The 14,311-nt window shown below is 41.9% G+C and overlaps 1 protein-coding gene across 1 annotated transcript in view; it reads left to right on the forward strand.

Moving 5' to 3' along the window:
- metro (membrane palmitoylated protein 7-like protein metro) overlaps window positions 1-14,311 on the forward strand; it is a 278,984-nt gene that overhangs the window by 234,448 nt on the left and 30,225 nt on the right. The window contains exon 11 of the mRNA XM_071662259.1: window positions 20-160. Coding sequence (XP_071518360.1) covers window positions 20-160 — 141 coding nt within the window. The remainder of the gene's footprint in view (window positions 1-19; window positions 161-14,311) is intronic.

The raw sequence follows: 14,311 nt of genomic DNA on the forward strand, positions 1-14,311 counted from the left end.
TTTAGTTTTCTCTGTATAGGCCCTTAAGTACCTGAGAACTGCAGAGTTCAAACCATACGTGATATACATCAAGCCTCCCACGCTGGCTGTGCTCAAAGAAACAAGGCAGGCAGCTCATGCACGCTCAACCTTTGATGAAAATAACTCTAGAAGCTTTACTGTAAGTTGATGTATATTTATGCATTTATCATTATAAAAGCTTTTTATTTTGAAAGTTTTATGTTATACCTAGGAATGGTATATATCTGCACTGCTGTTATTTCCTTCCTTTGTTTAGCTTGCATATGTTAGTTTTATTTAGTCAAGAGAATAAGGTCAAATATGTATAGAGTTTGTGAACTAGCCTTGATAAGGTAGCAATGAGTAGTTGTTAAGTGAAAACATGCAGACTGTCAAATAGAGACATTGATTTTAAGAATTAGAAGCCATGAACTTTATTATATATAATGCAGTCTCCTCTTAACCCTGAAACCTCGGCCCATTTGATATGCTTGTAGGAAATGGCAGCCTACATAGAATGATATGCTCATGGAGAGTGGTAGCCTGTACTATTTGATGTGCTAAGTTGTCTGTTTGACTATCTAGTGACTTATTGAACCTTTAGTAGCATATACAGGTCTTTTCCTTCACTGGGAAGGGATAGGAAAAATTGCATCCTCAGTACCCCTACAGTTTCCATTATAACCTGAAGGTCTGGCATGAATGGTAACTCCACTGAAAATGAGTAGATTCGTGGGTAACCTAAGTGATTAGGAGAAACACATCATATATATCTGTTGGTGAAGAAAATGAGGAAGAATAACATGAAAAGTTTGAAGAAAATAGTGACTTAGCAATTGATTTTAGTAGGAGTACGTAACAAGGAGGGAGGTTTGTACAGCAGGCATCATCACAACCCTTTTTCTTTTGCAAGAAATTGTTTAACAACTGTGCCTACTTTTTTCTTCATTTGATTCTTGGGTGATAGAGGATTTTAGTTATGGATAATAGGTGTATTTCCACAGAAAAACACCTCCAGTATCCCCTTCACACTTGTTACCCAAATGCTGTCCTCATGTTTCTTTTTAGTGTTAGTGAAATATTTATAGGTTTATTCCTGTGTTTTACTGTCATTGCTGTCTTTGTATGAAATAAAAGTAGGATGTGAAACTAAATGAAAAAAGAAAGATAAAAAGCCTTCATTATCCTCCCCACACTTTGCAGTAGGCAGGTGAGAAAGTATAGTGAGTGGTAGGATGACAAAGTAAAGTTACTAGTGAAAAAGAGAGGTATATGGATGATATGTACAGGAAAGGAGTGCAGATGATTGGGAGATGTACAAGAGAAAATGGCAGGAGGCCAAGAGGGCAAATGAGAGTTAAGGTAAGTGAGTATCAGTAAACTTCAGGGAGAGTAGGATGTTTTGGAAGGAGGTTGATAGTGTGAGCGAAAACAAGAGAACAAGTGGGAACATTGATGAAAGGGGCAAATGAGGTTAGAAGGTGCTGCTACTGCAGTATGGACTCAAAATTGGGAAAACTTTTGAATTTCAGTGCCTAAAATGGATACTTTAGTTTTCTGGATTGTCCAGGTCTTACCCTTTCTTCTCATGGTGACCCTTAGGGATGGGACAGAAGGGGGAGACATTGCCCAGCTCCATCAGGGCAGTAGTTTTAATTTTTAGTATAATTTGGGAGCCTTCTGCCACTGGAAAACACTTCACTGGAGTTGCCTCCAGCCAGTGACATGTCATGGGTGACACACTAAGGCAAAGAAGTGGCTCTGGAGTCTACCAGTTATGCCAGGGAGTAAAAGGGTCAAGCAATTGATGGTGATAGTGCTGGATGTAAATGGGATGACTGGTGAGAGTTAATAGGAGGGAGCTTAAGGAGAAGCTTTAAAGTTATAGTTTGTGTGTGCTTAGGATTAGGGAAACCCACACCTTTGAGCAGAATGTATGGAGTGAAAATGGAAATAAAGATGATAGTGCTGGATGTAAATGGGATGACTGATGAGAGTTAATAGAAGGGAGCTTAAAAAGAAACTTTAAAGTTATAGTTTGTATGTGCTTAGGATTGGGAAAACCCATACCTTTGCACAGAATGTATGGAGTGAAAATGGAAATGATGAATGCAAGTCATGGGAGGGTGTGGAAAGAGGAGTGGTATGGACAGGAATGAATGAACATTGTCAGGGAAGAGGGGAAAGATGGATGTGTAATTATGCTGTCTCAGAGAGTATGGGAGGGTGTTACAGAGCATATTTGGAATGAATCAAGACTGGTGTGGTTGAAAGGAAAGATTGAAATTGTGAAGTATGATTTTATTATGTGTATATGCGGCTGTGAATTTGAAGACTCTACAAGGTAACGATGAAATGAAGCATTTCTGGAGAAAATTGATGACTGTATAAATGGTTTTGAGAAGGAAAGAAAAGTAGTTTAATTGGTGATATGAATGTGAAGGTAAGGTGATGAAAGTAGAGATATTTGGTAAGTGGGGAGTGCCTGGAGTAAATGAGAATGGAAGTTGTCTTTGGTGAGAAGGCTTTATTCCTTGCAGACACCATTTTTCAGCACAAGATAATCCACAGATATACATTAATGAGAAATGATAAGAAGAGAAATACAGAAGGGTTAGATTGACTGTATGGCAGTGGATGAAATGTTTAGGAAGGCTGTCGTAGGTGCTAGAGTTGTGAGAGGATTTTTTGGAGACTCTGACCTTTTCACAGTTCTTGTAGAGGTGAGGATCAGGGAGAAGTGGTAGTATAGTGTAAGGAAGAATGGAGAGGTAAAATTTTGGCAAGTGAGAAGATTAGTCTGAAAGATTGCAAGGAGAGTGACTGAAAGTTTGATGGAAGGGCAGTAAATGTAGAGATGAAGTCATGTGTGAATAACATGTTTGAATTATTTAGAGAAAGAAGGTTGAAGGTTGTAGAGTTAGTAATTGGATACAAGGTGAGATATACGATTATAAAGGGATATGCATGGTGAATGGATATTATTAGAAATCATGTATAAATGAAGAAAAAAGGTATATGGTAGATTACTCAATAGAAATGTATCAGTGGTGGTTCATTTAAGGAAGAGGAAAGAATATGAGATGAGTAAGCAGAATATTTAAAAGGGTTTCAAGCCCCCATCTCCTGCCCCATTTAGTCGCATTCTATGATACACAGGAAATACAGAGGTAGAATTCTTTCTCCCCTCAAACCTTTCCATGGTTTACCCCAGACACTTCATATGCTTCATATGCCCTGGATCAATCCATTGATAGCACATCGACCCCAGTATACCACATCATTCCAATTCACTCAATTTCTTGCATGCCTTTCACCCTCCTGTATGTTCCGGCCCCGATTGCTCAAAATCTTTTTCACTCCATCCTTGCAGCTTCAGTTTGTTCTCCCGCTTCTCCTCATTCCCTCCACACTGACACATATATCCTCTTTGTCAATCTTTCCTCACTCATTCTTTCCATGTGTCCAAACCGTTTCAACACACCCTTTTCTGCTCTCTCAACCACACTCTTTTTATTACCACACATCTCTCTTACTCTTTCATCACTTATTTCATCAAGCCACCTCACACCACATAATTTTTTTTTAAACATTTCATTTCCAATACATCCACCCTCCTCTGCACAACCTTATATATAGCCCATGCCTTGCAACCATATAACATTGTTGGAACCACTATTCCTTTAAACATACCCATTTTTGCTCTTCGAGATAACGTTATCGGCTTTCACACATTCTTCAATGCTCCCAGGGCCTTCACCCCCTTCCTCTCTCTGTGACTCATTTCTGCTTCCATAGTTCCATCCGCTGCTAAATCCACTCCCAGATATCTAAAACACTTCACTTCCTCCAGTTTTTTTCCATGCAAACTTACCTCCCAGTTAACTTTTCCCTCAACCCTACTGAACCTTATAACCTTGCTCTTATTCACATTTACTCTCAACTTTCTTCTTTCACACACTACCAAACACAGTCACCAACTTCTGCAGTTTCTCACCCGAAGCAGCCACCAGAGCTGTATCATCAGTGAACAACAACTGACTCTCTTCCCAAGCCCATTCATCCACAACAGACTGCTTACTTGCCCCCTCTCTCCAAAACTCTAGCATTCTCCTCCCTAACCACCCCATCCATAAACAAATTAAACAACCATGAAGTCATCACGCGCCTTTGCTGCAAACTGACACTCATTGGGAACCAATCACTTTCCTCTCTTCCTACTCGTACACATGCCCTACATCCTTGGTAAAAGTTTTTCACTGCTTCTAGCATGTTACCTCTCACACCATATACTCTTAAAACCTTCCACAAAGCTTCTCTATCAACCCTATCGTATGCTTTCTCCATATCCATAAATGCTACATACAAATCCATCTATTTTTCTAAGTTTTTATTTATATTTATTTTGCTTTGTCGCTGTCTCCCGCATTTGCGAGGTAGGACAAGGAAACAGATGAAAGAAATGGCCCAACCCACCCCCATACACATGTATATACATACATGTCCACACACGCAAATATACATACCCATACATCTCAATGTACATATATATATACACATACAGACACATACATATATACACATGCACACAATTCACACTGCCTTTATTCATTCCCATCACCACCTCGCCACACATGGAATAACATCCCCCTCCCCCCTCATGTGTGCGAGGAAACGCTAGGAAAAGACAACAAAGGCCCCATTCGTTCACACTCAGTCTCTAGCTGTCATGTAATAATGCCCGAAACCACAGCTCCCTTTCCACATCCAGGCCCCACAGAACTTTCCATGGTTTACCCCAGACGCCTCACATGCCCTGATTCAATCCATTGACAGCACGTCTACCCCGATATACCACATCGATCCAATTCACTCTATTCCATGCCCGCCTTTCACCCTCCTGCATGTTCAGGCCCCTATCACTCAAAATCTTTTTCACTCCATCTTTCCACCTCCGATTTGGTCTCCCACTTCTCCTCGTTCCCTCCACCTCTGGCACATATATCCTCTTGGTCAATCTTTCCTCACTCATTCTCTCCATGTGGCCAAACCATTTCAAAACACCCTCTTCTGCTCTCTCAACCACGCTCTTTTTATTTCCAAACATCTCTCTTACCCTTACATTACTTACTCGATCAAACCACCTCACACCACATATTGTCCTCAAACATCTCATTTCCAGCACATCCACCCTCCTGCGCACAACTCTATCCATAGCCCACGCCTCGCAACCATACAACATTGTTGGAACCACTGTTCCTTCAAACATACCCATTTTTGCTTTCCGAGATAATGTTCTCGACTTCCACACATTCTTCAAGGCTCCCAAGATTTTCGCCCCCTCCCCCACCCTATGATTCACTTCCGCTTCCATGGTTCCATCCACTGCCAGATCCACTCCCAGATATCTAAAACACTCTACTTCCTCCAGTTTTTCTCCATTTAAACTTACCTCCCAATTGACTTGACCCTCAACACTACTGTACCTAATAACCTTGCTCATATTCACATTTACTTCTAACTTTCTTCTTTCACACACTTTACCAAACTCAGTCACCAGCTTCTAAGTATTTCACAAATACATTCTTCAAAGCAAAAACCTGATCCACACATCCTCTGCCACTTCTGAGACCACATTGCTCTTCCCCCAATCTGATGCTCTGTACATGCCTTTACCCTCTCAATCAGTACCCTCCAATATAGTTTCCCAGGAATACTCAACTAACTTATGCCTCTGTAATTTCAACCTTTATACCCTTTGCCTTTGTACAGTGGCACTATGCATGCATTCTGCTAATCCTCAGGCACTTTACCATGATCCATACATACATTGAATATCCTTACCAACTAAAGCCTTCCACACATCATCTCTATCAACCCTATCATATGTTTTCTCCATATCCATAAATGCTACATGCAAATCCATCTGTTTTTCTAAGTATTTCACAAATACATTCTTCAAAGCAATCACCTGATCCACACATCTTCTGCCACTTCTGAAACCACATTGCTCTTCCCCACTCTGATGCTCTGCACATGCCTTTACCCTCTCAACAGTACCCTCCCATATAGTTTCCCAGGAATACTCAACGAAATTATGCCTCTGTAATTTCAACCTTTATCCCCTTTGCCTTTGTACACTGGCACTATGCATGCATTCTGCTAATCCTCAGGCACTTCACCATGATCCATACATATATTGAATATCCTTACCAACCAATCTACAACACAGTCACACCTTTTTTATATAAATTCCACTGCAATACCATCCAAACCCGCCACCTTGCCAGTTTTCATCTTCCACAAAGCTTTCGCTACCTCTTCTCTGAATACCAAACCATTCTCCCTAACCCTCTCGCTTCACTCACCACCCTGACCAAAGACACCCTATATCTGCCTCTCTATCATCAAACACATTCAACAAACGTTCAAATTACTCACAACATCTCCTTCTCACCTTTTCACTTCTTGTTATTACCTCCCATTTGCCCCCTTCACTAATGTTCCCATTTGCGCTCTTTTCTTATGCACTGTATTTACCTCCTTCCGGAACATATTTTTGTTCTTCCTAAAATTTAATGATACTCTTTCACCCCAACTCTCGTTTGCCCACTTTTTCACCTCTTGCACCTTTATCTTGACCTCCTGCCACTTTCTTTCATACACCTCCCAGTTATTTCCACTACTTCCCTGCAAAAATCGTCCAAATGTCCCGTTCTTTTCTTTCACTAACAATCTTACTTCTTCATTCCATCACTCTCTACCCTTTTTAATCTACCCACCTCCCTTTCTCATACCACATGTATCACTTGTGCAAGCCATCTTTGCTTCCCTAAATACGTCCCATCCCCCCCCCCCACTCCCCTTACATCATTTGTTCTCACCTTTTGCCATTCTGCGCTCAATCTCTCCTGGTACATCCTCGCAAAGTTTCCTTTCCAAGCTCACTTACTCTCACCACTCTCTTCCCACCAACATTCTCGCTTCTTTATTGAAGACCTGAACAGATCTTCACCTTTGTCTCCATATATTATCCCTGGGGATAGGGGAGAAAGAATACTTCCCACATATTCCCTGCATGTTGTAGAAGGCAACTAAAAGGGGAGGGAGCGGGGACTACAAATTCTCCGCTCTTGTTTTGAATTTTCCAAAAGAAGGAACAGAGAAGGGGGCCAAGGGAGGATTTCTTTCAAAGGCTCAATCTTCTCTTCTTAACGCTACCTCTCTGATGTGGGAAATGGCAAAAAATAGGAAAAAAAAAAAAAAAAATATATATATATATATATATATATATATATATATATATATATATATATATATATATATATATATATATATATATATATATATTTTCTTTTTTTATACTTTGTCACTGTCTCCCACGTTTGCGAGGTAGCGCAAGGAAACAGACGGTAGAAATGGCCCAACCCCCCCCCCATACACATGTATATACATACGTCCACACACGCAAATATACATACCTACACAGCTTTCCATGGTTTACCCCAGACGCTTCACATGCCTTGATTCAATCCACTGACAGCACGTCAACCCCGGTATACCACATCGCTCCAATTCACTCTATTCCTTGCCCTCCTTTCACCCTCCTGCATGTTCAGGCCCCGATCACACAAAATCTTTTTCACTCCATCTTTCCACCTCCAATTTGGTCTCCCTCTTCTCCTTGCTCCCTCCACCTCCGACACATATATCCTCTTGGTCAATCTTTCCTCACTCATCCTCTCCATGTGCCCAAACCACTTCAAAACACCCTCTTCTGCTCTCTCAACCACGCTCTTTTTATTTCCACACATCTCTCTTACCCTTACGTTACTCACTCGATCAAACCACCTCACACCACACATTGTCCTCAAACATCTCATTTCCAGCACATCCATCCTCCTGCGCACAACTCTATCCATAGCCCACGCCTCGCAACCATACAACATTGTTGGAACCACTATTCCTTCAAACATACCCATTTTTGCTTTCCGAGATAATGTTCTCGACTTCCAAACATTCTTCAAGGCCCCCAGAATTTTCGCCCCCTCCCCCACCCTATGATCCACTTCCGCTTCCATGGTTCCATCCGCTGCCAGATCCACTCCCAGATATGTAAAACACTTCACTTCCTCCAGTTTTTCTCCATTCAAACTCACCTCCCAGTTGACTTGACCCTCAACCCTATTGTACCTAATAACCTTGCTCTTATTCACATTTACTCTTAACTTTCTTCTTCCACACACTTTACCAAACTCAGTCACCAGCTTCTGCAGTTTCTCACATGAATCAGCCACAAGCGCTGTATCATCAGCGAACAACAACTGACTCACTTCCCAAGCTCTCTCATCTCCAACAGACTTCATACTTGCCCCTCTTTCCAAAACTCTTGCATTTACCTCCCTAACAACCCCATCCATAAACAAATTAAACAACCATGGAGACATCACACACCCCTGCCGCAAACCTACATTCACTGAGAACCAATCACTTTCCTCTCTTCCTACACGTACACATGCCTTACATCCTCGATAAAAACTTTTCACTGCTTCTAACAACTTTCCTCCCACACCATATATTCTTAATACCTTCCACAGAGCATCTCTATCAACTCTATCATATGCCTTCTCCAGATCCATAAATGCTACATACAAATCCATTTGCTTTTCTAAGTATTTCTCACATACATTCTTCAAAGCAAACACCTGATCCACACATCCTCTACCACTTCTGAAACCACACTGCTCTTCCCCAATCTGATGCTCTGTACATGCCTTCACCCTCTCAATCAATACCCTCCCATATAATTTACCAGGAATACTCAACAAACTTATACCTCTGTAATTTGAGCACCCACTCTTATCCCCTTTGCCTTTGTACAATGGCACTATGCACGCATTCCGCCAATCCTCAGGCACCTCACCATGAGTCATACATACATTAAATAACCCTACCAACCAGTCAACAATACAGTCACCCCCTTCTTTAATAAATTCCACTGCAATACCATCCAAACCTGCTGCCTTGCCGGCTTTCATCTTCCGCAAAGCTTTCACTACCTCTTCTCTGTTTACCAAATCATTTTCCCTAACCCTCTCACTTTGCACACCACCTCGACCAAAACACCCTATATCTGCCACTCTGTCATCAAACACATTCAGCAAACCTTCAAAATACTCACTCCATCTCCTTCTCACATCACCACTACTTGTTATCACCTCCCCATTTGCGCCCTTCACTGAAGTTCCCATTTGCTCCCTTGTCTTACGCACTTTATTTACCTCCTTCCAGAACATCTTTTTATTCTCCCTAAAATTTAATGATACTCTCTCACCCCAACTCTCATTTGCCCTTTTTTTCACCTCTTGCACCTTTCTCTTGATCTCCTGTCTCTTTCTTTTATACATCTCCCACTCAATTGCATTTTTTCCCTGCAAAAATCGTCCAAATGCCTCTCTCTTCTCTTCACTAATACTCTTACTTCTTCATCCCACCACTCACTACCCTTTCTAATCAACCCACCTCCCACTCTTCTCATGCCACAAGCATCTTTTGCGCAATCCATCACTGATTCCCTAAATACATCCCATTCCTCCCCCACTCCCCTTGCTTCCATTGTTCTCACCTTTTTCCATTCTGTACTCAGTCTCTCCTGGTACTTCCTCACACAGGTCTCCTTCTCAAGCTCACTTACTCTCACCACCCTCTTCACCCCAACATTCACTCTTCTTTTCTGAAAACCCATACAAATCTTCACCTTAGCCTCCACAAGATAATGATCAGACATCCCTCCAGTTGCACCTCTCAGCACATTAACATCCAAAAGTCTCTCTTTCGCACGCCTGTCAATTAACACATAATCCAATAATGCTCTCTGGCCATCTCTCCTACTTACATAAGTATACTTATGTATATCTCGCTTTTTAAACCAGGTATTCCCAATCATCAGTCCTTTTTCAGCACATAAATCTACAAGCTCTTCACCATTTCCATTTACAACACTGAACACCCCATGTATACCATTTATTCCCTCAACTGCCACATTACTCACCTTTGCATTCAAATCACCCATCACTATAACCCGGTCTCGTGCATCAAAACCACTAACACACTCATTCAGCTGCTCCCAAAACACTTGCCTCTCTTGATCTTTCTTCTCATGCCCAGGTGCATATATATATATTATTATTTTTTTTTTTATTATACTTTGTCGCTGTCTCCCGCGTTTGCGAGGTAGCGCAAGGAAACAGACGAAAGAAATGGCCCAACCCCCCCCCCATACACATGTATATACATGCGTCCACACACGCAAATATACATACCTACACAGCTTTCCATGGTTTACCCCAGACGCTTCACATGCCTTGATTCAATCCACTGACAGCACGTCAACCCCGATATACCACATCGCTCCAATTCACTCTATTCCTTGCCCTCCTTTCACCCTCCTGCATGTTCAGGCCCCGATCACACAAAATCTTTTTCACTCCATCTTTCCACCTCCAATTTGGTCTCCCTCTTCTCCTCGTTCCCTCCATCTCCGACACATATATCCTCTTGGTCAATCTTTCCTCACTCATTCTCTCCATGTGCCCAAACCACTTCAAAACACCCTCTTCTGCTCTCTCAACCACGCTCTTTTTATTTCCACACATCTCTCTTACCCTTACGTTACTCACTCGATCAAACCACCTCACACCACACATTGTCCTCAAACATCTCATTTCCAGCACATCCATCCTCCTGCGCACAACTCTATTCATAGCCCACGCCTCGCAACCATACAACATTGTTGGAACCACTATTCCTTCAAACATACCCATTTTTGCTTTCCGAGATAATGTTCTCGACTTCCACACATTCTTCAAGGCCCCCAGAATTTTCGCCCCCTCCCCCACCCTATGATCCATTTCCGCTTCCATGGTTCCATCCGCTGCCAGATCCACTCCCAGATATCTAAAACACTTTACTTCCTCCAGTTATTCTCCATTCAAACTCACCTCCCAATTGACTTGACCCTCAACCCTACTGTACCTAATAACCTTGCTCTTATTCACATTTACTCTTAACTTTCTTCTTCCACACACTTTACCAAACTCAGTCACCAGCTTCTGCAGTTTCTCACATGAATCAGCCACCAGCGCTGTATCATCAGTGAACAACAACTGACTCACTTCCCAAGCTCTCTCATCCCCAACAGACTTCATACTTGCCCCTCTTTCCAAAACTCTTGCATTTACCTCCCTAACAACCCCATCCATAAACAAATTAAACAACCATGGAGACATCACACACCCCTGCCGCAAACCTACATTCACTGAGAACCAATCACTTTCCTCTCTTCCTACACGTACACATGCCTTACATCCTCGATAAAAACTTTTCACTGCTTCTAACAACTTTCCTCCCACACCATATATTCTTAATACCTTCCACAGAGCATCTCTATCAACTCTATCATATGCCTTCTCCAGATCCATAAATGCTACATACAAATCCATTTGCTTTTCTATGTATTTCTCACATACATTCTTCAAAGCAAACACCTGATCCACACATCCTCTACCACTTCTGAAACCACACTGCTCTTCCCCAATCTGATGCTCTGTACATGCCTTCACCCTCTCAATCAATACCCTCCCATATAATTTACCAGGAATACTCAACAAACTTATACCTCTGTAATTTGAGCACTCACTCTTATCCCCTTTGCCTTTGTACAATGGCACTATGCACGCATTCCGCCAATCCTCAGGCACCTCACCATGAGTCATACATACATTAAATAACCTTACCAACCAGTCAACAATACTGTCACCCCCTTTTTTAATAAATTCCACTGCAATACCACCCAAACCTGCTGCCTTGCCGGCTTTCATCTTCCGCAAAGCTTTCACTACCTCTTCTCTGTTTACCAAATCATTTTCCCTAACCCTCTCACTTTGCACACCACCTCGACCAAAACACCCTATATCTGCTACTCTATCATCAAACACATTCAACAAACCTTCAAAATACTCACTCCATCTCCTTCTCACATCACCACTACTTGTTATCACCTCCCCATTTGCGCCCTTCACTGAAGTTCCCATTTGCTCCCTTGTCTTACGCACTTTATTTACCTCCTTCCAGAACATCTTTTTATTCTCCCTAAAATTTAATGATACTCTCTCACCCCAACTCTCATATATATATATATATATATATTATATATATATATATATATATATATATATATATATATATATATATATATATATATATATATTATTATATTATATTATACTTTGTCGCTGTGTCCCGCGTTTGCGAGGTAGCGCAAGGAAACAGACGAAAGAAATGGCCCAACCCCCCCCATACACATGTATATACATACGTCCACACACGCAAATATACATACCTACACAGCTTTCCATGGTTTACCCCAGACGCTTCACATGCCTTGCTTCAGTCCACTGACAGCACGTCAACCCCGGCATACCACATCACTCCAATTCACTCTATTCCTTGCCCTCCTTTCACCCTCCTGCATGTTCAGGCCCCGATCACACAAAATCTTTTTCACTCCATCTTTCCACCTCCAATTTGGTCTCCCTCTTCTCCTTGTTCCCTCCACCTCCGACACATATATCCTCTTGGTCAATCTTTCCTCGCTTATCCTCTCCATGTGCCCAAACCACTTCAAAACACCCTCATCTGCTCTCTCAACCACGCTCTTTTTATTTCCACACATCTCTCTTACCCTTACGTTACTCACTCGATCAAACCACCTCACACCACACATTGTCCTCAAACATCTCATTTCCAGCACATCCATCCTCCTGCGCACAACTCTATCCATAGCCCACGCCTCGCAACCATACAACATTGTTGGAACCACTATTCCTTCAAACATACCCATTTTTGCTTTCCGAGATAATGTTCTCGACTTCCACACATTCTTCAAGGCCCCCAGGATTATCGCCCCCTCCCCCACCCTATGATCCACTTCCGCTTCCATGGTTCCATACGCTGCCAGATCCACTCCCAGATATCTAAAACACTTCACTTCCTCCAGTTTTTCTCCATTGAAACTCACCTCCCAATTGACTTGACCCTCAACCCTACTGTACCTAATAACCTTGCTCTTATTCACATTTATTCTTAACTTTCTTCTTCCACACACTTTTCCAAACTCAGTCACCAGCTTCTGCAGTTTCTCACATGAATCAGCCACCAGCGCTGTATCATCAGCGAACAACAACTGACTCACTTCCCAAGCTCTCTCATCCCCAACAGGCTTCATACTTGCCCCTCTTTCCAAAACTCTTGCATTTACCTCCCTAACAACCCCATCCATAAACAAATTAAACAACCATGGAGACATCACACACCCCTACCGCAAACCTACATTCACTGGGAACCAATCACTTTCCTCTCTTCCTACACGTACACATGCCTTACATCCTCGATAAAAACTTTTCACTGCTTCTAACAACTTTACTCCCACACCATATATTCTTAATACCTTCCACAGAGCATCTCTATCAACTCTATCATATGCCTTCTCCAGATCCATAAATGCTACATACAAATCCATTTATATATATATATATATTGAAGCTTATTGATACAGTGGTGAAATTGTTGAGAACTGCTATTGACGTTTGTGTGAATAAATTGTACATTTCCTTTTCCATAGCCAGAGGTTGAACCATTATGTGACATTCATTTTTTTCATTCATTTCAAGCTAAAAGTTTGTTTTCTAAATTGTTTCTTACATTTTTCATATGTATATATATGTATGTGTGTGTGTGTGTGTGTATGTGCGTATGTGTGTGTATGTGTGTGTGTGTGTATATGTATATATATATGTATATTATCCCTGGGGATAGGGGTGAAAGAATACTTCCCACGTATTCCTCGCGTGTCGTAGAAAGCGACTAGAGGGGACGGGAGCGGGGGGCCGGAAATCCTCCCCTCCTTGTATTAACTTTCTAAAATGGGAAACAGAAGAAGGAGTCACGCAGGGAGTGATCATCCTCCTCGAAGGCTCAGAGTGGGGTGCCTAAATGTGTGTGGATGTAACCAAGATGTGAAAAAAGGAGAGATAGGTAGTATGTTTGAGGAAAGGAACCTGGATGTTTTGGCTCTGAGTGAAACGAAGCTCAAGGGTAAAGGGGAAGAGTGGTTTGGAAATGTCTGGGGAGTGAAGTCAGGGGTTAGTGAGAGGACAAGAGCAAGGGAAGGAGTAGCAATACTCCTGAAACAGGAGTTGTGGGAGTATGTGATAGAATGTAAGAAAGTAAATTCTCGATTAATATGGGTAAA

This window comes from Panulirus ornatus, chromosome 6 (assembly GCF_036320965.1).
Source record: "Panulirus ornatus isolate Po-2019 chromosome 6, ASM3632096v1, whole genome shotgun sequence".
Taxonomy (NCBI): Eukaryota; Metazoa; Arthropoda; class Malacostraca; order Decapoda; family Palinuridae; genus Panulirus; species Panulirus ornatus.